This window comes from Solea solea, chromosome 13 (assembly GCF_958295425.1).
Source record: "Solea solea chromosome 13, fSolSol10.1, whole genome shotgun sequence".
Taxonomy (NCBI): Eukaryota; Metazoa; Chordata; class Actinopteri; order Pleuronectiformes; family Soleidae; genus Solea; species Solea solea.
The window spans coordinates 23,258,055-23,279,472 of NC_081146.1; the positions used below are offsets into that span (position 1 = coordinate 23,258,055).

At 40.3% G+C, this 21,418-nt stretch overlaps 1 protein-coding gene across 1 annotated transcript; it reads left to right on the forward strand.

Moving 5' to 3' along the window:
- The first annotated feature begins 9,755 nt into the window (after window positions 1-9,755).
- Window positions 9,756-20,380, forward strand: LOC131471800 (cathepsin K-like). Its single transcript, XM_058648561.1, has 5 exons — window positions 9,756-9,909; window positions 15,855-15,955; window positions 17,294-17,404; window positions 19,804-19,926; window positions 20,219-20,380. The coding sequence occupies exons 1-5, from the start codon at window positions 9,861-9,863 to the stop codon at window positions 20,288-20,290; spliced, it is 456 nt and encodes a 151-aa protein (XP_058504544.1). The 5' UTR covers window positions 9,756-9,860; the 3' UTR covers window positions 20,291-20,380.
- The last annotated feature ends 1,038 nt before the right edge of the window (window positions 20,381-21,418 follow it).

Genomic DNA, 21,418 nt, shown 5'->3' on the forward strand with positions numbered 1-21,418 from the left:
TTTCTGACAGGAAGTTACCATACACATGCCACGACAGGGGCAAACGCACCGCAACGAATCAAAACATGTAGAGAAACGAGCTGCATGTTCACAATTCAGATTCAAAGACACAAATGAAAACAAATACAACGTGAGAATCACACGCCGCAAAAGAAAAATGATCTGCAGAAAGAAACAAAACAAATGCATCAATGGAAACACGCTGCAAAAACCGAAAAACACACTCAAATCCCAAACACAAGCAGGAGCAAGAACACTAACGTGTTCGACTACGGAAGTGCTGATTTGTTTTTGTTTGTGTTTTTGGACCTGCAGCATTTGTGAATAGGCAGCTGGCCACTGTTTTGATCAAATAAATGTTTAACAAAAAAAAAATGTCCATACAAATGTTCTCTTTGGAGTCAGGTGCAGTACAGTGAGCAGAGTTTACAGTGTTTACAAACTCTTTTTTACAAATGTACTCTTTAGATAGTGTAGACTTAAGCTGGAGTAGATTTTATGAGGTGGGTTAAATCTGCTTTTCCCTGTGTCCCCCGCTTGCAGCCATGTTTTCAGTGAGCATCTGCCTGCCTGTCCCTGCCTACTGGGACTGTTAGTGCTATGTAACTATGTATCAGTACCTCATACACTCACACTTCAAAAAACATGAACTATTCCCTTTAATGTTTTCAAAGCAAGAATTCAAGGTTGTTTCTTTCAGCGGGTAGGAAGATAGGCAGTGTGTGTGTGTGTGTGTGTCACAGACAGAGGGGGAGGGGTCGTTTTCCTTACATCAACTACTCCAGGGTCGGGGCCTCGGAGCCCATATCCAGCTGTTCAATCCAGAGATTTGTCTGACCCGTGCACATCTGCCCATCTCTCCCTCCAAGCTGTGATAGTAATGTACTGTACTGGAAACATGCCAGCACTCACTAAAATAAAAAATAAAAACATTACAAATCCCCTCCGGACTGACAGCTTTGGGATTCTTATTATTATTATCATTATTATTATTATTATTATTATTATTGTTGTTATCTGCACGTCTCCAGCAACATGAATGTGGGCTGTTGAGAAAAAGCAGCTTTTGTGCAATATGGCTCGATGACACACCAGAGCTATATAGAGTTTGCTATATATAGTATAACTCCACCTGCTCCTGTACTAATTCCTCCCTGTCACATCTCTCTCAGGTCATGTTTTGTCTTCCTTCACAATAATCATATCCTGTTTTATTTTGAAACACTCACCACCCTCTTGCTGTCATTTCACGTCTGGTTCTTCATCCCGCCCACCAGCGATGAATAGACACGCCCACATTACGCGCACCTGTTTCTTGTTAACTGAACTCACTGTCAGATCGTCTTCTCAATCAGGATTCCAGCAGATTTCCTCGTGTATGACTACAGTTTTTGTCTTTTTCGACTCTTCCTTTTAGTCTTAGTTGTTGCCTGAACCGTCTTGTGTTGTGTCCTGCATTTGAGTGATTTGATAGTGAAGCATGTCGTTTAAATATTCTGTACAAACACTGATGAACATTCACCTGCTTTGGTCCCCACTAAAGCATTTAGGAGACGAGCATATTTGAACAATCCCTTGTCATTTTCACCACCTGTTATTCTGACACTTGGACATCATATGGCGAGACAGAAGACTGTATCAGGCGCATTAGGGAGCTAATCGTGGCTTGCTCGTCCATTCTGGCTGATGTGTGCACACATGTGCACATGGTCGTGCAAGTTCCGTAAAGCAACCGTACAAGCGTACATACACTACCTGAAACTTAATGGTTTGTGAAAAAGTTCCGACTGCACAACTTCCCCCTCCGTAATGATGAATTCACGAGTTCCACTTGAGCGCAGCACTAGACACAGCGAGTAACGAGCCACATGTTGGCAAAAAAGAAGCTTAAACATTCCGTCTGAAAGCAGCCCTCTGGTTCTACTTCCAAAGAGAACTCTTCTGCTCCTGAACCCATGAATAATTTGATGCATACATAATGTCACAAGCGTGTTTTTAAGGTCTGTTTTCCTGCCGGCATGGCTGAAATGTGTGAGTGTGTTTGTTTTGGCTTTGCGTTTTGCCCCTCAAAATTCATGACTCTGCAGTGTTATTTCTCGGCGTGTTTCGGGAGCAGCTATACCAGTGGTGAAATAAGAATTCTCACCTTCATCTTTCATGTCTCTTACACAGAGAAAAAGAAGTGCCCAGTGTATCATGGGACTTCGCCCGGGCAGCTGAGCCTGTAGCAGCTCAGCTACAAGGTGTTTCAGGGTCATCCGAGTATCTACTTTTCCAAAGAGCAAAGTTTTAGACCTGACTGAAAATGCACAGACTGTGTCTGCCTCCTGATCCCAAAGTGGGAGCTGGTTCCACAAGAGAGGAGCCTGGAGCTAAAGCCTCGTCCTGCCACTCTGCTCGCGGTGACTTTAAATGACCTGTGGGCAGTCTAAAACTTGATGGCTCTTTGAGAATGTGAAAATGACAACTGTGCTAGCTCACATCCGCTAATAGAAACGATTCACAGCCCCCACCAACACAGTCGGCTGTGGTTTTTGGTTTTGAGTCACCAATGTGGTCAAAATTCAACCAGGAAAGTGTTTTTCAAACAGTCACGTAGTGTGTTGTTCTTTGGAAGGATATAAAGCCCTTTGGACGGGATTAGTTTCACACGGACAGGTGGGGTAAAGTCATTATTCCCAGAGTTTCTCAGGGATTTTAGTCAACTCTGAATGTGCCATGTAAGGTTTTTATGGAAAAATGGACAAAAGCACTCAGTTACAGGACATTCAATGGTTCAATTAAAGGAGACATAGACCGGAAGCTCCAATTAACGCTGCGTTTGTGTGTGTATCTGCGTCATTACCTCGTTTATGAAACCCTAAAGTTTCAGAACAAACAGTTCAGCCAGTGCTGAGAAAATAGTGTTGTATTGTTTTCCTGGGCTCTGCGAAGTGGATCGGCACTTCCGTATGTTGATGTTGTCATCAGTATACCTCACCACTCCTCTCACACCGTAGCACCTCCTGGTGCGGCACTAGTCCTGGCACATCCGGTTGCGTACATTTAACTGCAGAAGAAGAAGAACTATTCTCGTTGTAGCTGCTGAGATGCAGAGCATCCACCGTGCCAGAGGGGGAGCTGTGTATCTGAGAGCTGGCCTACCAATTACGTCACTTCCAGGTACCTCGCCAATCACAGGACAGTGGGAAAGCTCTCGTTGGCTGGCCAATCACAACACAGTCCACGTTCTGGGGGTGTGATTTTGGTCTGAAACAGCGCGGCTGACGAGAGCGTCAGTGAGGAGATATTTTGATCGGCTCGTTTGCAGCGACTGGGAGGTTTTTAACCATGAAAACAAGTTAATATATGAAAGTAGACCTCCATAACTAACATATATGTGTGATACAAGCATTCTATGTCACCTTTAAGCAAAACAAAATAGTCCAGACGGACATTTTGAGGGTTAGGTGTTAAAGGATTAAGACCAAGTTTGTTACATTAATGGCAGCACTCACACAGCCCACACTGAAATACTGCTTTTTATCTGAAGGACGGTTTAGACAGACTTGCGATGGACTGATAGACAGGAACACTCTAGGATATTATAGGTTTAAAAAAATACTTCCTTCTCCAATGTGTTCCTTTTTTTTGACACTCCAGAGGGAACTTACCTCAGAGGCCACTGCTGAGCTGTGCCAAACCATCCAAGCATTCAGCTGTTCTAAACAGGTGCAAGGACATTTTCACTTGAGTGCGTCGCAGCCGGAAATGCAAAGTCATAAATCCAAAGAGACGTTCTCTCTCCGGATTCAAGTATGCATGTCCATCAGAAGTCCATTCAAAAGCCGCGTGCAAGAGTACAACACGAGGAGAAAGAATAAAAGGTAAACAGAGACCGAGGGGAGTGCAGATATCTGGAGCTGAGACTGTCAGTATGCAGAAACAGACAGAATTTAAATTCAGTTGACCTCTTGAAATATGAGCTGTATTCAGAAGTAGTAGCTGCTGACACCCGTGAGTGTCTTATCCGATCATTACACCGAGCCTCTGCTGCTCGATTCGTCCAGTGAATCATTCACTTTTTCCTTTCACCAGATTGTTTGGTGTAAAGGTTTAAGGTCAGTGCGCCTCGATAGGTGGCGATGTAAGCTACTGCGTATTGAATCAGTTTCCTGTTTACCTTTAAGTGACAACAGATAGTTGTTTCGTACCTGCTGTATATTAATCGTGATATGAATTAGATTGAGCTCTTGCCTCTTGTGGACGCTGTTTTGTCCAAAGAAAGATGGCGTCACCGTATAATTTCTGGCAACAGTACTGAAGTTTATATGTCGTCTCTTTCTACTTCCGGGTCAAGGAAATTTCTCTCCAGTCCAACTCCAGTCCGACTAAGTAATCACAGTATTCAGTAATCACACTGTAAACCGCATTATCCGGGTATGTTAGTCCGACTAAGACTAGCTCAATTTAATCAGACTAGCGTGTTTACGTGATGTTAAGAAAACCTAATTATTGTCTTTGTCCAACTTAAATTGGACTGATGCCGCAACTCCACCCACTGTCACCAGAGTCAGAGGTGACGGTGCTGCCCACAGGTGGCCCGAGACACAACATGACATCTCATGTCATCTCTTAGACTCAAGCTGAGCTCTGATGTGGATTTACTGCAACGATAAAGGGCTTATGAAAAAAGCAGTTTCCAAGCTTTCAAGACATCTGTCAAGGAACCAAACACCTACAGAAATTAGACATTTGCTAAATCAAATTGACTCATTGCAGTCACGGAGTTCCCTGGCCAATTTAAACAGGAGAAAACATGATAACATTTAAAATGGCTGCTCATCCCAATAGTCTCTCTAAAGCGATAATGCCTTGTGGGCATGGCACAAATTACCGTATAATAACTAGAGCAACAGTGTGGTCAGTTGGGACCGGAAAGAGAGAGAAAGAGGCATTTTATTCTCCCTCCTTTGTGTGTGCTGCGAAACTGGATCACCTTAGATCTTTATATTTGGACAAGGCAGGGGGCCAATCAGCTGCAGGATCAGCCCTTTTCTTCCAGTCAGATCCTCAACCTGGCACACACACATTCACAGACGAAAGAAACACTTACATAAATATGTAAAATAGTCACATCAGTTGAACTTGTCTGAAGCTCCCTGCTGTTCATACGATTGCTTTTCAAACTACTCCTTATTGAGTAATGGGTCACTCGGCTGTTTAAAGGGCTTACTGTAGTTTATTATTATTATTATTTAAAATGAAAGCCGTGCGTGAACACTGGTGTGTGTATGTATTTCACAGTGGAAAATGGAAATCTGATGGCTTATGTGATTATGCTACTTGGACGTGAGGAGAATTTGAACACTTAAAAATGGAGCTTTAAGTAACATGGACTTAAATCACGAGCTCAAGACCTGGTGTTGTTTTCATAAATACTATCAGAGAGTCTAATAAAAATGTTTATTACAGGAGGACAGTTTCTGACTCCTCCTGTGTATAACCTCCTGTTTTTCACTGTCTGATGAATCAATGAACTGCATCAAGAGTTTGCCTGTAATTGGACTCGGAGCCCAATCTCCAGGAAGTCCTGGTTCAGATTTATCCTCACTGAAGCTTTTTATGGCCAAAATAAAATGTGAGGTGCTTATTTATCACCTCGACAACGACTCCAGCAAAGATTTGACTTAAGTGTCCGCTCTGTGGGTGTTAGAGAGTGGAGGCAATCGGAAAAGTATCTCAGCGCCCCTCAGACCGTAAGCAGATTTTCAGAATGAATGCTTAGTGTTGGGTGTTTTTGCTCCCAGCAGGCGACGCTGAAGTGGAGCTCAACCTCACATTCAATTTTAATTAGTCCTCATTCATCCGCTTGCGGTTTTCTGATTAAAGCGAGGCAGGGTTGTGCGCTTCGTCTTTTCCCCCCGAAGCAGAGCACAGAGCATCTGTTAGTCAGGAGCCAGGAGGCAGCGCTCAGTGGTCGAGAGGACTGAAGAGACCGCGGCTAACACAGACGCAGATGTAAAAGGTTAATAAAGTAAAGTATGTCAGAAGACATCCTAGCTTTAGACCAGGGGTGTCAAACCAGTCTGGTCAAGATGGGGCCCGACTAGACGGTCATTGGCCCAAAAGTGGGGGAAAAATAACAACTGTTCAGAAGTGGGTGGACAATATGACCTTAAAATTATATCATAATGATATTTCACTGAATTTCAAAGTAAAAGTGCTTGCTTTGACATGGAACTGTGTATTGTTCCACATAATAACATATTTATGATGCAAAAATAAATGTTTTCATTATAACAAGTCTATTGGAGGGCCACCAGTTTGACACCTCTGCTTTAGAGCAACTTTATGCAAATGTCGGTAAATTGTAAAACAATGGTTTTCTGTATTTATTTGTTTTAGGGCTAGCACAACATAAATGGATAAATGTCAGTCACTCTGTCTCATTTTCTAATTGTATTACTCTGTGTACACTAAATTTGTTTTTCGTGATTCCCAAAAATGAATGCAGCCTCTATAAAAAAAACACATGTTAGTCTCTAATACTTTTTAAGGGTAAATTGGCAAGAGATACTTTTAGCTGTTTCTGTTCATAAGTCAAGTAGAAATGTCACTATTCTCGAGGAGAAAAGTATTTATAAAATCATAGAAAAATCCCACAATAGATGTGTAGAAATTCACCCTGGATTCATGCAGCATAGGTTTCTACTTCTCTGTGTGCAGCTCATTGACAGCTGCACATGAAAAGAAGAGTGTAGCCTGAAGGCAAACTGGAAATCTACATGTAAAGTTGCAACCATCGGGGGTTTTGGGAGGACAATGGTAAATTCCAGTGGGCTTCAATTATATTTGGTTCTCCAGGAAGGGTCAGCACTTCCTGAGATAAATGGGAGGCCAATTAGGAAGGAGAAATCATGAAGCTTGACCTTTGGCCTCGGGGAGGAGCTGCTGTCGAGGTCCCAGCAGCGAAGCTCCGGCAGACAGAGACAAGTTACTGGTCAATACGGAGCTGTTTATACATTCACACCACAGCTTTGTGATGAGGAAAAACCAGGTAAACTTGTTTATCAGTTCCGTGATATGAAAACGTACCTCGGCATCTAATTTGCTTCCATCCCCCTTTGATTTGAATTAGTGTAGTTTGTCCAGAGCACTTTCTGCACCATTAGGCAGAAACGTGACCTGAGTCTCAACAACACAAAGCTGAGGTCCATTCTGTCTGAGTTAATGTATGACCAGGTTTACATACTTTACTGTATTTTTCTGTCCAAAAAAAAAAAACTTTGAAAAGCCAGGGAGAAAAGAAAATGTCAAATGGTCCAGTGGTTTCAAGTGGTTGCTTCTTCAGTGGTTGATTGGTTGTTCAAACCTCTGCTGTGTTACACAAAACTCAGCCTTCAGTTTCTCTCCTGAACACTTAGCATAAAAGGAGGTTTGGAGAGAAGATAGTCTGCAAAGTATGAACATCCCATGGCGGGGGGGTGTAACCTTAGGCCTTATCCAAACGGATACAGAACTTCCCCTATACAATCTTTCTTATTTTTAAAAAGCTTTCGGTAAAGTAGCATTTTAGGGCTCCCAGTTTGTTGGATCCGTGCGGATAAAAAGCCGTTAAAATACATCAAATTTGCAGATTTCCCTAAACTGTTGGAGTTCACCTTTGTAGTCCAGAACAACAAAGCTGACCTCCTCGCACGGTGGATAGGAGCTTTGCATGTAGGTCGTCCACTTGTCAAAGTCATCCATTAGTTGATTGGTTGTATAAATCACTCTCTGTGTTCTTGGAAACCTTAGGGACTTACTGTACACACACACACACACACACACATAGAGGAGTTACAAGAACATCTCTTATATAAAGTGAAGGTTGTTTACATTATGTACAGCACTGTACAAAAGTCTTCAGCTTTGGTGTTGAATAAAGTGTTGAATAAACCTGGTGGAGAAGCTCTTTTTCAAAACAGATGTACGGGCCTTTAGTCACTTCATGCTCTGTTCTCGTCATATGCAGCTACATACCTGAGCTAAAAGTGACAATGACTGCCACATCTTAAGTTTTTTATCATATCATATTTTATCCGCATAAACTATCATTTTTGAAGCACTGAAACACCCATTTTTTGACAACGGGGTCACAGAGGGAAAAGTCTTGGAACACCAATCTTGCGTTTTCATGTTGATTTGACCAAAATGCTAATTTGGGAACAATGATGTCATAGTCCCACGTCTTTCTTGCTCTGGCATTCGCTTGGCTTGGTTCATTCCCTGTTTCTCTGATTTTTTACATTTGTAACGTACAGTATACTTGTTCAATCAAAGCTTTATTTTCTGTAAAAAAAACTTTACACACAGTGTACACACATGCTTCCTGCTCAATCTCTTCTTCCCCATTTTGGGTATCGCAGCACTGCAGTGCCACACACAGGCCTGGCATATGAACTACAGCGTTGAGTGTGTTTTGCTCCGTTTCCGTGTGAATGGGCCTAAAGTTTCGCAGGTTCAGCTATTCTCAAGGTCACAAACCGTCCCTGGTGTAGGCCAAGGAAACCCCACTGAGTTAAGATATGAGGTGTGTTAAGTGCAGCCGAGGCTCTGAGCTCGGCCTCTCATCACTCACAACCCACTATCTCTCTGTCCCATCGATCGATGGGTGTCTTCTCTCTCTCTTGCTCTCTCTCTAAAGTGTCGGCTTGCTGTATTTCACCAGGTGGGGGTGTGTATCTCAACCTCCTTTAAGACTCTTCCCTCTGGTTACTGTATGGTCACTTTAGATAATGAGACCCACCGTGGATAGTGGACTGCTCTATTATCCACATCCACCCCCACCCAGTCCCAATTTCAGCAGCAGCCAACATACGGTACCGTCAGACAGCAGGTCACGACCTGTGTGTGAGTGTAAGTGCATGAAAGGAGCGAGGGCCGCAGGCAGTGATAGAGTTTTAATCCAATATCCCTGACTAAGGTGGTTCCCAAAGCGGTCGATGGCTCTATTTTTATCCAAAGTGTTGGAAAATCTATGAATATCTTTGTAAACTCTGAACATCTTATACTTAAAATGCTCTGGTGTGAGCAGCGGCGGCCATTATCTTAATGTTCTGATTGATTTTCTGTTCTACAGAGGCCCCCGAGGGTCAGATCACAACACGGACTTGGGAATTTCAGGAAACATGATGACATTTCATAAAATAACAGCATTTTGGAAAACATGACATGATTGGAACCACTGCAAAATAACGTTCAGGAAAGACAGTAACAGTAAAAAACAGGAAAATGCAGTTAGAATTTTGAAAGGAAAGGAAAGGACTTTACAACACATGAAAGCATACAGAAACATGCCATTCTGGACATGTTTACAGGCCAACAACTTCAAACAACATTAAAATGAACCTTCTCTTAAGAAGTAAAATACAGATATTGTGAAAATTCTACTATTTGTACAACACTGGTTCTCGGGTAATGGAAAAACAACAATTCATAAAAGCAGGTGATCATACATAAAAAATGTAATGATCTTTTTCTTCAATTTCTGCCATATGAGAATAATTTCACCTAAATGTTTAATTTTTTTTAAATTTGAATAATAGTAATAATCTCAATTTTCTGCCATTTTCACATGCTTTCTACCTTTTAAACCCACTAAACCCACCTTTTAAAAAACATAAAACTACTCCATAATCCCCAAAACAACTCAGCTCCCAGGATCCTCTGCTGCTGTCATATGACCAACCTGCTGACTCAGACAATCATGGGATGCATACTCTCCCTGCTATTAACAGAAGCGCCTGCAATAACGGGAAGTAATCTTACATCACAGGGGTGTGCCATCACAGGGGTGTGCCACCACAGCGAAAACTCAATGACATCCCATTTTCTATATGCATCGCCCTGATCTATACGAGTCTCACGGGGACAGATTACGTAACGGTAATGCTTGTTTTTCTTTTTATCCTCTGGTGAAACGAGCTGCTTTGGCGATGTGGTGAGAGAGAGAGAGCAAGAGTGAGAGAGAGAGAGAGAGAGAGAGCAAGAGAGAGAGCAAGAGAGAGAGCAAGAGAGAGAGCAAGAGAGAGAGAGAGAGAGAGAGAGAGAGAGGGGGCAAGGGTTTAAATCCTGATCCAAACTGTGCACATTTTTCACTGACCAGTTCAGAGATTAGTGCAGCAGACACCAGAGAGGTTTTAAAGGCTTGATTTCCACCAGATTAGACTGTTGTTGTTGTTGTTGTTGTCTTTTTTAAAATCCAACCTCAGATTGTTCGTTGTGGAAAAAGTGGGAAGTGCATTCGAGGTAAACAGGAAAAAAAACAATCCAACAAATGTTTTGACTTATATAACTTGTCTACTAAAAGTGAGACATGAGATGCTGCTGCATATACTGTCATGCCCCGCCTTGCCTCCTCCTTCGTCTCCTCCCCTCTCTCCTGCTTTCACCTCCAGCATGCAATCAGCTCACCTGCAGCGGGAGCACACCTGCTCCCAATTCACTCAGCAGCTCAGCCTATATTCTCTGGTCCTGCAGGTCGTGGTGATGTCACGGCTCTCCTGAAAAACCTTGTTGTTAGGTTATGGCCTAAGGAAGACCAGGAAGATCAGGAAATGGATCAGGAGTCAAAATTTCTGAAAAAACAATTTCAGTTAATATGTCTGATGATGACGACAATAATACACTCTCTTATCTCTTATATGGTTTTTGCTACTGTTATATATATATATATATATATATATACATATAGATAGATAGATCGATAGATGATAGATAGATAGATACTGTAGATATAGTGGCAAAAGAAAAATGACACCATCCACAACTGAATTGATCTCCCATAATTCTTGTTCTTTACTATATTATTCTTTTGACCACTGGGACACTGTTTTTATGGAAAAAAAACCAAACAAAAACAAGGATTTGATTTACAGCACAAAGGAACTGCCATTCCTTATTTTGGAACAATGAAGAAAGAATCGTATTCTCCTGGTACCCATTGTGTTTTACACACAGGGCTCTGTGACTGTCGTCTTCTTGCTCACACTGCGTCTTCACAACAGTGACCCAACAACATCAATAAAATTCAGATAAACATAAATCACCTCCCATTATTTTGTTTTTTCTGCTTCTATCTTAAAAAATGAGTTTGTATCATAAATGTTTGATTGATTAAATGAAACCATGTATTAATGTGCACTTAGAAATGAGCGCACAACTGAACATCATTTACGGACGTCGCACTTTGTTATGTTGTAAATCTTTTGATCTTGTGAAATATTCTCATATTATTGGATTTTTTTAAAATAGTCAATAGAATAATTAAAAAAAAGCTTGAAACATCAAGGATTGTAACAGCTTCAAACCTTCTGAGTAAATTAAAATGTTCTGCTCATTTAAAGACAGTGAACAGTTCTGCGTGTAAAATGTGGAGGTGGAACTAACCTGTTCAGCGAGTTAGAGGCAGATGAATGAGTCAAACATTATTTGGACGCACAATACAGACAATAAGGACAAGGACAAGGACACACAGCACTACAGACAATAATAACAAACTCACACGCAAAAAAACAGACACACTCTGAATCACACAAAGGTCTACATCTGTGGGGCAGTTTGAATCAGGGTCAGGAGGTTTGTTTAATTTTACCATCAGCAAAGTTACCTTGGTTAAGTAAATTAAACACTATTTAAGCAGATTTCTAGATGCAGCAAAAGGAAACTGACCACTGACCTGGTGGCAATAAAAGGTGTATCATTTCATAAAACCACACATTAAGTGTGTAGCAGGCAGGAAAAACGCTTGATTGTTGAGTCTAATCTGGAGGTTAATGTTTTGGTTTCGGAGGCTTTCTGTCCTAAACCACATCATGACCCGAGGCAGTTTCTTTCAGATCCTCTATTAAGGTTGTTGTCATGAATGTGGTTACATTTTTGACATGAAAAACTACCTGAGGTCTAGGAAAGGGGATGTTCTTTCCTCATAGTGTCAACATTCTTTCCAAAAGTAGTAAAATAGTTTGTGAGAATAAAACCCACTGGTACTTACTGTGAACTCCTAAAGTGTAACTAAACCATTATAACACTTGTATCAACTAAAAAATAGTATACATTGGTATCTAGTAACATTATTTGCTGATCCATGTACAAATCTTCACACTTTGGTGTGTTAAAGTATTAAAATGATACATGTTGTGTTAAAAATCTGTGCATCCACTGCCTCTCTGGTCTCTGCCATTGGCTTTCTTGGTCTTTTTCACTGGCACAAGCTTTCATTACCCTCTTGTTTAATCAGTGAGAGGCTCGTTGTTTCCTTTTTCATCCCACCTTTTATAAAAGTCTGTGCACCTGCAGTCGAGATTTTCCACACAACTGAGTTCAGAAATCAAAAACATGTTCTGTGGAACATGGAGCTCCTCTGTCAAGGTATGGCATGCCAATTATCTGGCAGATTAACATATATAATAGACAGCAGCTGGGTGGTGTTTAGAGTGAGAACATTGATTAGGCTGCTGTTATTACCCTACTTAGCATTCATGCTTCAGGGGTTCAGGTTCCACATCAAATATGCTTCACTTTATTGATACCGTTAATCAGTGGGTTTGCTCAGAGCCAAAATAATAAAGAAATTAAAAGAAAATAAAAAAGAGAAAGTTTGGCATCAGGTTTCAAGTTTCTATAGTTAAGGGAAAACATGTAATTTCTAAGTACATGATGATGCACTTTGGACAGAGAGGGGTGAAGGTGTTGGGGTGTTACAATGTCCTTTCTCACCATTAGATGTCACTCACTCCCACCCACTGGCCATTTAACGCTCTAAAATGAGCTTTTTCTTCAGCCATGTTCAGTCAAAGTGAGCCTGTGTGTCTTTGGCTGGTTCTTACTCTGTATTTCACTCTGTACTTTAAGCTAGAGAATGTATGTTATCAAAGAAATTAATTCTGAGTGTGATTTGTTAATCGAAATTACGATCACTAACCAAAATATGAGTTAACGATATATGGTATAAATTTTACGACCATGGTGATATTACAATAATAATCCCTCAATTCAGTTTTGATACCTGGACAATATCTCTCCATGTCTTTACTCTCTGTGTCTATGATTCCTGATAGCAAAACAAAGTCATTCAGAATTCCTGGCATCTAATCTTGCCGAGTTGTTGTGCATCTGTGCCTTCCGTTGATGCACACATGTACAGGGATTAGAGTTTCAGTAAAACACTAGCTCCGACGTCACGTGCTGTTGATTTGTCTCCCCAGTTCACTCTTGAGGGATTAACAGTCAACACAAGGGTCGAGCAGCGCTGCAGTGTCATATGCTGATGTCGTTTTAATTCATATTTATAGACGAGAAACTGCTGACGGGAAAAGTAATTGAGCTTAAGGCTCGTCACATCGCCCAGTGAATATCAGCTGGGTCGTCATTAGAGGAGGCAACAGCTGAGGCCTCAGCGTGGATTTAAAGGCTAAAAGGTCTATGTGTGCTTGTAGGCTTTGTTCCATTGAAGAGCATTAGAGCGACCTTTAAAAGCAGTTGATCGTCCGTCACGTCTTCCATTCATAAAGATTTACATCAGCAGGGATATGGAGGTTTAATCATGAGAAGCTTCGAGGCTTTTGGAGCCACGAGGGAGAATGTTTAATAGAAAGACAATAAAACGTGGGATCAAAAAATTTACTGCCGACCTTTAGAAGAGTTCCTGCTCACGACCTGAGCTGCAGATCAAGCAAGATGTAATGTAATGTAATGTAATGTAAGATTGTTTACATGTTTTCATTAACAATTTTATGTATTGATTAATATAGACGATTTTGACTCCAAATTCTTCCATCAATGCCCACAAATGTAATTTTGTTTTTCATTCTTTCCAACTTCCTTTTCTGGAACCCATTGATATTTTGAAAACATTCTAAAATGGTTATTGTTAAGCTGAGAGTTTAATTTCCCCCATTTAATAATGATTTTTCATCTTAATCATCTCACTTTGCACATCCACTTTTGAACGGGTGTGTACAAGAGAAAAACATTGATCATTGAGTTGAAAAGAGTCTCGCAATCATTCTTACAAGTTTAAACAGTGTTCAAGAGTTTTCTTTGCTACTCAATCATCTGAATCTTCTCTCAGAACTCCAAAGGGCAGCTACAGACCAATGCTTCAACTTCTAAAAAGATGGCATGCCCAGACAATACCAAAAAAGTGAAACTGACTCCTACATTTTTATTTTAATGCCCCACTTATTGAGCATTCTTCTTCTTGTTGTTAAACAATTATAGGTTCATTTTAGTTTGACTATTCTAATGGAAACATTCAGAGGAGTTATATTTCTCCATGGTATGCAACTTAACACATATTTGTGATGGTGTTCAACATTACAGTGTTTTAAAATCACTTAGATTAGACACATTGGTCCACATTATGTAGTCAGAATTTTGGAGAATTATGTCCCTTGTTGATTTTCCACATATGAAACAATTGAAACAAATTTCAATATAAAAACAAAGATTTATGGGCATTCAGCCTAATTAGGTTTCCAATCATGGTGTTATTGCAGTCTTTTTGCTGATCATAGTTCAGTTGGATGGATAGATCAATTTACAATGACAACACATACATTTACATCTTGTCACATGTTTGAAATGGAGTAGGCAGAAGTATAAACATATGTACCTACCCCATTCCTATTACATACAACTCAATTTATACACTCCCATATCCCATCATCAAATATTTACATAGTATTTTTTACAGTGTTAGACACAGTTTGGTATGTTAAACAATTATTTGTGATTGCCAAAAGGCACATGTGAAGGGTATATAGCCTTTGGTATATACTGTTGCAAAAAAAAAAACATTCCATTTTAAAAGATGTAATTCAGTACCAATCAAACATTTGGACACCTAATGTCAAGATACTGTTTAATAACAAAGGGAACAACAACAACAGTTCAAGCAAAACCACCCAAAAAAAATGTTAAAAACGCTCCCATATGTCTAACTTGTTAATGCGAAATTGAACAAAGCCAAATTTCCTTTTATTCATAAAAACTGCTCCCACAGGACAAACAACCAAGATGAAGAGAGGAAGAGGAAGGTTATTATTCACCATCTGGACAATCTGTTCTCTGTTAAGAGCAAACTCTTGGCCTGCACATGACTCAAAACTAACACTTATCTATTCAATTTCTGTCAGGAGCAGAAGTAACACCATATCAACCGTTTGTGAATGAGGAGTCATCAGAGGAAGCATTTACGATAAATAAAAAATACAATTTAACACTTGGGAATGGATGAATAAGAGTGATTAAGACTGGGGAGAAAAATAAGAGAAAATACAAATTAAAGTGCTGGATTAACTGCCTTTAAAATTGAAACAGCACGAGATTCATTAAATAAAGCAGAGAAAGCACTCAAAGAGCATAAACCTCCAGCGGAGGCCACTTAGTTTCCCACAGTGTCAATGTACTCCCCCAGGTTAACACTTGTTTTATTTAATACTAAGTCTTAAGTGATTTGTAGGATTGAGTGATACTACTACCTCACCAACAGGGTATGGTTATGGTGTTTTCAGCTTGTGTTGGTTATATTATTATATATATATTTAAATATATATATATATATATATATATATATATATATATATATATATATATATATATATATATCAATATATGTATATATATACATATATATATATCAATATATACATATTGAGTAGCTTGGATACATATGGATGGAAATGTAACTTTGATGTACAGTGGCTTTGGAATTAAGTGTACTTTCGCCACTATAAAAAAAGTTGTTTATGTTTTTACAGCGAACTACTTTATTTATGTTTTCAATTTATCTTTATGCAAATTCAATAATATGTCCTTGTTTTCTTCAGGCTTGAACCAGGTCACTCCAGCAACAAACATCAATATAGTCTGTGCCTCTGGGATGAAGTCCAACAAGATGGCAGCCCAGAGTCTAACGGGGGGACATCAGGTATCAAAAAAAAATGCTAAAAAAGAAATTCTTTTTACATGCTATATCTGTGTCTAGGTAAAAATATAAAAAAAAAGTCTAATTCAGAGCAAAATAATTTAGGATTTTATTGCAACCAAAAACACAAGCACCACACAGACTTTGCCTTTGTGGTATACACAGATGAATGTACTGACAAGAGACTCAGGCTGTCACTTTAGATTTGAGTCTTTATCAGTGTTGCCAGATTGGGCGGTTTTCCGCCCAATTGGGCTTCTTTTGTTTACGTCAGGCGGGGAAAAAATACATTGGGCGGGTGAATAAAATTTGGGCTGCTTTTGTCCACATTTGGCGGGTTTTTTAATATTGTAAAAACAGCTCTCTCTCTCTCTCTCTCTCTCTCTCTCTCAAATAAATAAATAAATAAATAGTTTAAATAAATAAATAATTGAGGTAGTTGTGGGCTATTCAATCGGCATGGCAACGTACCGGTCCGTGACGTCAGTTCAGCACTGTAGCCGCGCTAAATATGAAGCGGGTGACCCATAGCAGCGAGGAGGAAAAGAGGGGGAGGGAGGGAGGGAGGGAGAGAGGGGAAAAAGAGAGGCTGGGAGATGCGCTCTGTGCATTTTTGTTTGTTTGTTTTGCAAGTAGTCCTCATACGGGTAATTTGTGATGTAAATAATTAAATATATTAGGCCTACACGGTTAAAAGTGCACCTTTTTACGTGCAGCTGTTATTATTACTAATCTGGGCCTGGCGCTAGGATGCCAGAGGTTCATCTTGCAATTTGTGTAGCCAATGGTTGATTTACTGCGCTCTTGTTGGTTGCATTAAACCTGTTAATCTATCATTTATGTGTGGCTATTTGATGCTATATGAAGCTCTGGATGTCTATGTGTTATGATTTTACGGGTTTACACGAGTGTCTGGCAACTTCGTGGTTTGGGCTGGTTTTTATTGGATTGGGCGGGTTCTACGATGTGATTGGGCTGGAAACTGTCAATCTGATCTGGCAACACTGGTCTTTATAGCAAACACAGTCATGTAAGTTTATCAATGAGAACATTAATATGGGAATTTTTTTATTTGCAAGTAGTGAAGAACAAAAATGGGACCAACTCCATATTAGAGTTATGTAGTATATATACTGTTGGTGTAATGGTCAGGCGTCCAAATACATCTGTCCATATAGCGTATAGCAACATTTCTAACACATTCACATATGAGACATATGAACATGTCTCACAAGGTGATCTAAGTGTTTTTAACGTTTCTCATGACTGCCAACTTGTGTCCTAGACGAGGAGTGTTTACAGTTCAACATCATATGCGTCATTTTTATTTTTCATTTTTAGGATGTGATGGTGGCAGGAGGAATGGAGAGCATGTCAAACTCGGATGAAGCCTCTCTGGACTCTCAGTGGGAGCAGTGGAAACTCACCCACGGGAAAGAATACAACGGACAGGTCAGTATTAGCTCTTTTTTTTTTTATTTGTGTGACTGAACTGAATTTTCAGTTCAGTCATATACAGATGGCTGTTAAATGAGTTTAGCGAGTACACTACTCATACTTGACTGTAAACATTACACAGTGGTTGGAGACATTTGGTCTCATTTCCACTCTCAGTTAATTCTATAATTCATAATCAGATGACGTGGCCAATGAGTTTCAAGACCAGTAAGACACTTATGTATATGTAACTCATACAACCTCATTCCAAAATGCAGAACTGCCACTTTTACCTAAATTCTCCTGGACAAAACCATCTAATTTCCATTGCTAGGTTAGTTTTTAATTGATTTTAAAGAGCTTCCATTTCTTTGACTGACTCACTGAATACTCACTGAATTCCCATTCCTTCTACCTTCCTCAAAAACATGTTTGGTGAAGGTTAGCGTTCATCAATTAATGGACAAACGACCTCATTAGCATAAAGGACCGCCTCTTTTTGGAGTTCTGGCTCCTGATTGGATAAACCAAAGGTCTCCAACTAAAATGATCGCAGAGTATCTCATCTCAATCTGTGAAGTGGGTGTAATCACTCATGATACGCAACAACAATGTGATGATGTTTTTAAAATAAAAGTGTTGGAACGATATATTGGTCACAATAAGGGGTGGAGTAGCTCAGTGGTACCCTGTGTGCAAAAGACATCATGGTTGCAAGTTCAACTCCACCCCTGGCAGGTTGTACTCAATTTCCTTTGTAAGTCGCTTTGGATAAAAGCATCTGCTAAATGACATGTAATGTAATGTAACAATTAAAATAATCATAGATAAATAACTCTATAAATTGATATTAATTGGCAGGCCCCATGAAATCGATTGGCGGGCCGGACGTGGCCCACAGTCCGTGAGTTTGAGACCTCTGGGATAAAGCGTAGTGGGATACTGGCAACATTTCTCCTAGTTTTATTGACTGACCGGTGTAACATCAATGATAGCTGTCAGAATATAGACTTATTTAATGCGTACATGCATTAAAACTCAAGTATTTCACTGACTGCAGATTAAGCCTAGATTATCCTTGATAATCTGTCAGTACGCAGCTAGCAGGTGTCACAGCTTTCAGTGGAACTGTGCAAAGTCCCCTCTCACCTGTGACTCACCTGTGATTTGTTATTTCCTTCTCTCTAAAGAATTCCAGTCCTTTTTTTTGTTTTCTTTTATGACTGCGTTTTAGTTCCTGGCTGTGAAAAAGGAAGCAAATGTAGTCGAGCTGGTGTTAAACCGGCCGACTGCAAATCTACTTCCTGAGCATCTGCCATCGCTTCACTCCTCGCTGCTAGCCAGAGGTCACCGCTCCCCAGCTGTGTGTGTGTGTGTGTGTGTGTGTGTGTGTGTGCAGCCTCTCCACCGTGCTGCATGTGCTTCACTTCATGAGTTAAATGTCGCTTCTGTCTGTTTTCCGTGCGCCCGTTCATTTATTCATTAAACCTGAGCTCTTTTGCGTTGTTGTCGTCGTCAGCAAAAGACCCTCATCTCCTCCTCCGCCTCCTCCTCTCTCATCTTATGGTAATTTTAATCAGTATTCCCCCATTACTTCCTCTAATTCAAACTTCCTTGAACTGACATCACTGTAATAGAATCTGTCTCATCACATCATTTGCATTTTTCATTAGTGCAGACGATATGGAGATGGATAAAGTGGTCACTTTTTATGCCAGTGTGTTAGTTTTTTTTCTTTTTAGGCGACTGATCAAGCACTTGACTGCATCTTAATCACATATTGTGTGCATTTACATTATATAAATGCATTTCAGTCCACTCATGTGTTTTATTACTGTGTGGTGTAAGAATGGAAGACAAAGCATTATTGTAAAAAAGGCTCTGGACAGTCGTACAACTGTGTCTGAGCGAGTTAGGGAAAACTAGTTTATCACGGCCTAATTAATGAAATGGGGCAGTAACGCAGCTTTCTCTGTTTCCGTCTTGTCTTTACTTTTTCTGCTAATTAAAATGTAAATGTGGCCTATTTGTCCGGATGAATGTCTTTCAGCTGTCAGGTGGACGTACGTGCAGGCGGGAAGGGAATCTCACTCAACAAGACGCACACGAGGTGACAGATGAATAATTCTAAAGCCTGTCGCTGGCTCTGGGACACAGTGCAAACACTTGATCATAGATTGGATTTAAAAAAGGGATGTGGTCTCAGGTTTTTGGAACGAGAAGCCAATGTTGCTCAGGAGTTTATGATCTCAATCATTAGTTTTAGGTCTTCTTCAACAGAGTATTTTGTAAATATAGCATGTTTTGGGCTGTGAACGTTGACAGTGATTGACAACCTTCATCCCTCAAATTGCAGTTTTTGGCTGTCTTTTTTGGGGGTGATTTAACACCTTCATTGTCTGTGTCTGTGACAGGGTGAGGAGGGGATCCGCAGAGCCATCTGGGAGAAGAACATGCATATGATTGAAGCTCACAACAAGGAGGCGGCACTGGGCATCCATTCCTTCACGATGGGGATGAACCATCTGGGAGACTTGGTGAGTAGTGAAGCAAGAGACGGGTCTGCTTCAGTGCTTCAGGAGGCCTAATCCAGCAGATGTGGTTTGAAAAACTACATGATGTGATTGTTTATTTAATCCTTGGATTGAAGCTTCAGTTGTTCTGGGTTCTCTTCTATGATATCATTGGCCCAACACAGACGTCTGTCTCAAGTTAATCAAGGGAATAATGACCATACTGTACAGCAAATGTGTTAAAAACCAACCTGATGTAGACCTGATATAACACACATGATACAATATCTCATGAACTGTGTCTGTGCTCATGCAGAGGCCAGAGGAGGTCTGCTGCTGCAAGAAGACGTGCGACCGCAAGTCCAAACTGCCCAAATCTGTCGACTAGCGCAAGAAGGGCATGGTGACGCCAGTGAAGAACTAAATGTAAACTGGTGTTTTCTATGAAATTGAATAAAGGTTTCATTTTGAACTGGAACACATTTGTTTTTGTTTGTTTATGCCAAAGGCGGCAAAAAAAAAGTTCAACAAATGACTACAGTGTAACTGGAATGTCAGAGCATGAGTGTGTTTATGTAAAATTGCTGCATTTACAGTCCGGTCTCCTACAAAAACATTGCTATTTTATTTTCAAACCAGCTAAAAGTAACAGCGTGTATGTGTGATATTCAAAAGTATATTATATTGTAATGCATTTATTTACTAAAATGATGAACTTCACGAGTTCAGCCAAAACAAAACCACACAAAATAGTCGATATTAGCAGCCTTTGTCCACAGGAGAACTTACTTTTGTGATTGTGGAGTGAAAATGTTGATACATTCACACCCACAGAAACTGGAGGGAACAACTTTAATGGTCACAAGCTCCACCCAAGCTACACCCAAGTTACCTTCATCATTGAGGTTTATCTGCAGCTGCAGACACAGAGTAACCACCAGGGGGCCCCAAGAGCAATTAAAAAAACAATTAAATTATAATTTAATTTAAATTAAAAAATGTTTTGATGACACATATCAGCGAAACGTAGTGAGAACCCAGCTGAGAGCAGCCCAGTGTGTGTGTGTGTGTGAAAGAGAGAGAGAGCGGCCGCCGCGCGGTCCTGTCATGTTGTTTTATTTTATATTTATTTATAGGAGCGGTAAGATAACACATCATCAGCACGGCCCCTCACTCCCTGAACCTCTCAGCTGACAAAGTAATACATTTAATTAATTTATTTCAGGGGTCTACCACGACCCAGGGTGCTCCAAGAGGGTGAACAACGCCGTGTTAGCGGTGGCCTACGGCACAGACAGTGGAAAAGATTACTGGCTGATCAAGAACAGGTGAGACCCCGGGGTCCATGCAGAAAAGAACTTACAAAAGATGCTGTGACATTGTTGACAGACATTTTACTCAACTACATTAAGTTTATAGCTGTAGTTAGTTATGTTTTTCACATTTCAAGGGACACTTCACCAAAAAATATACAGTTTTTTTTACTAATTTTGATCATCAAACGGCCGAGACACAA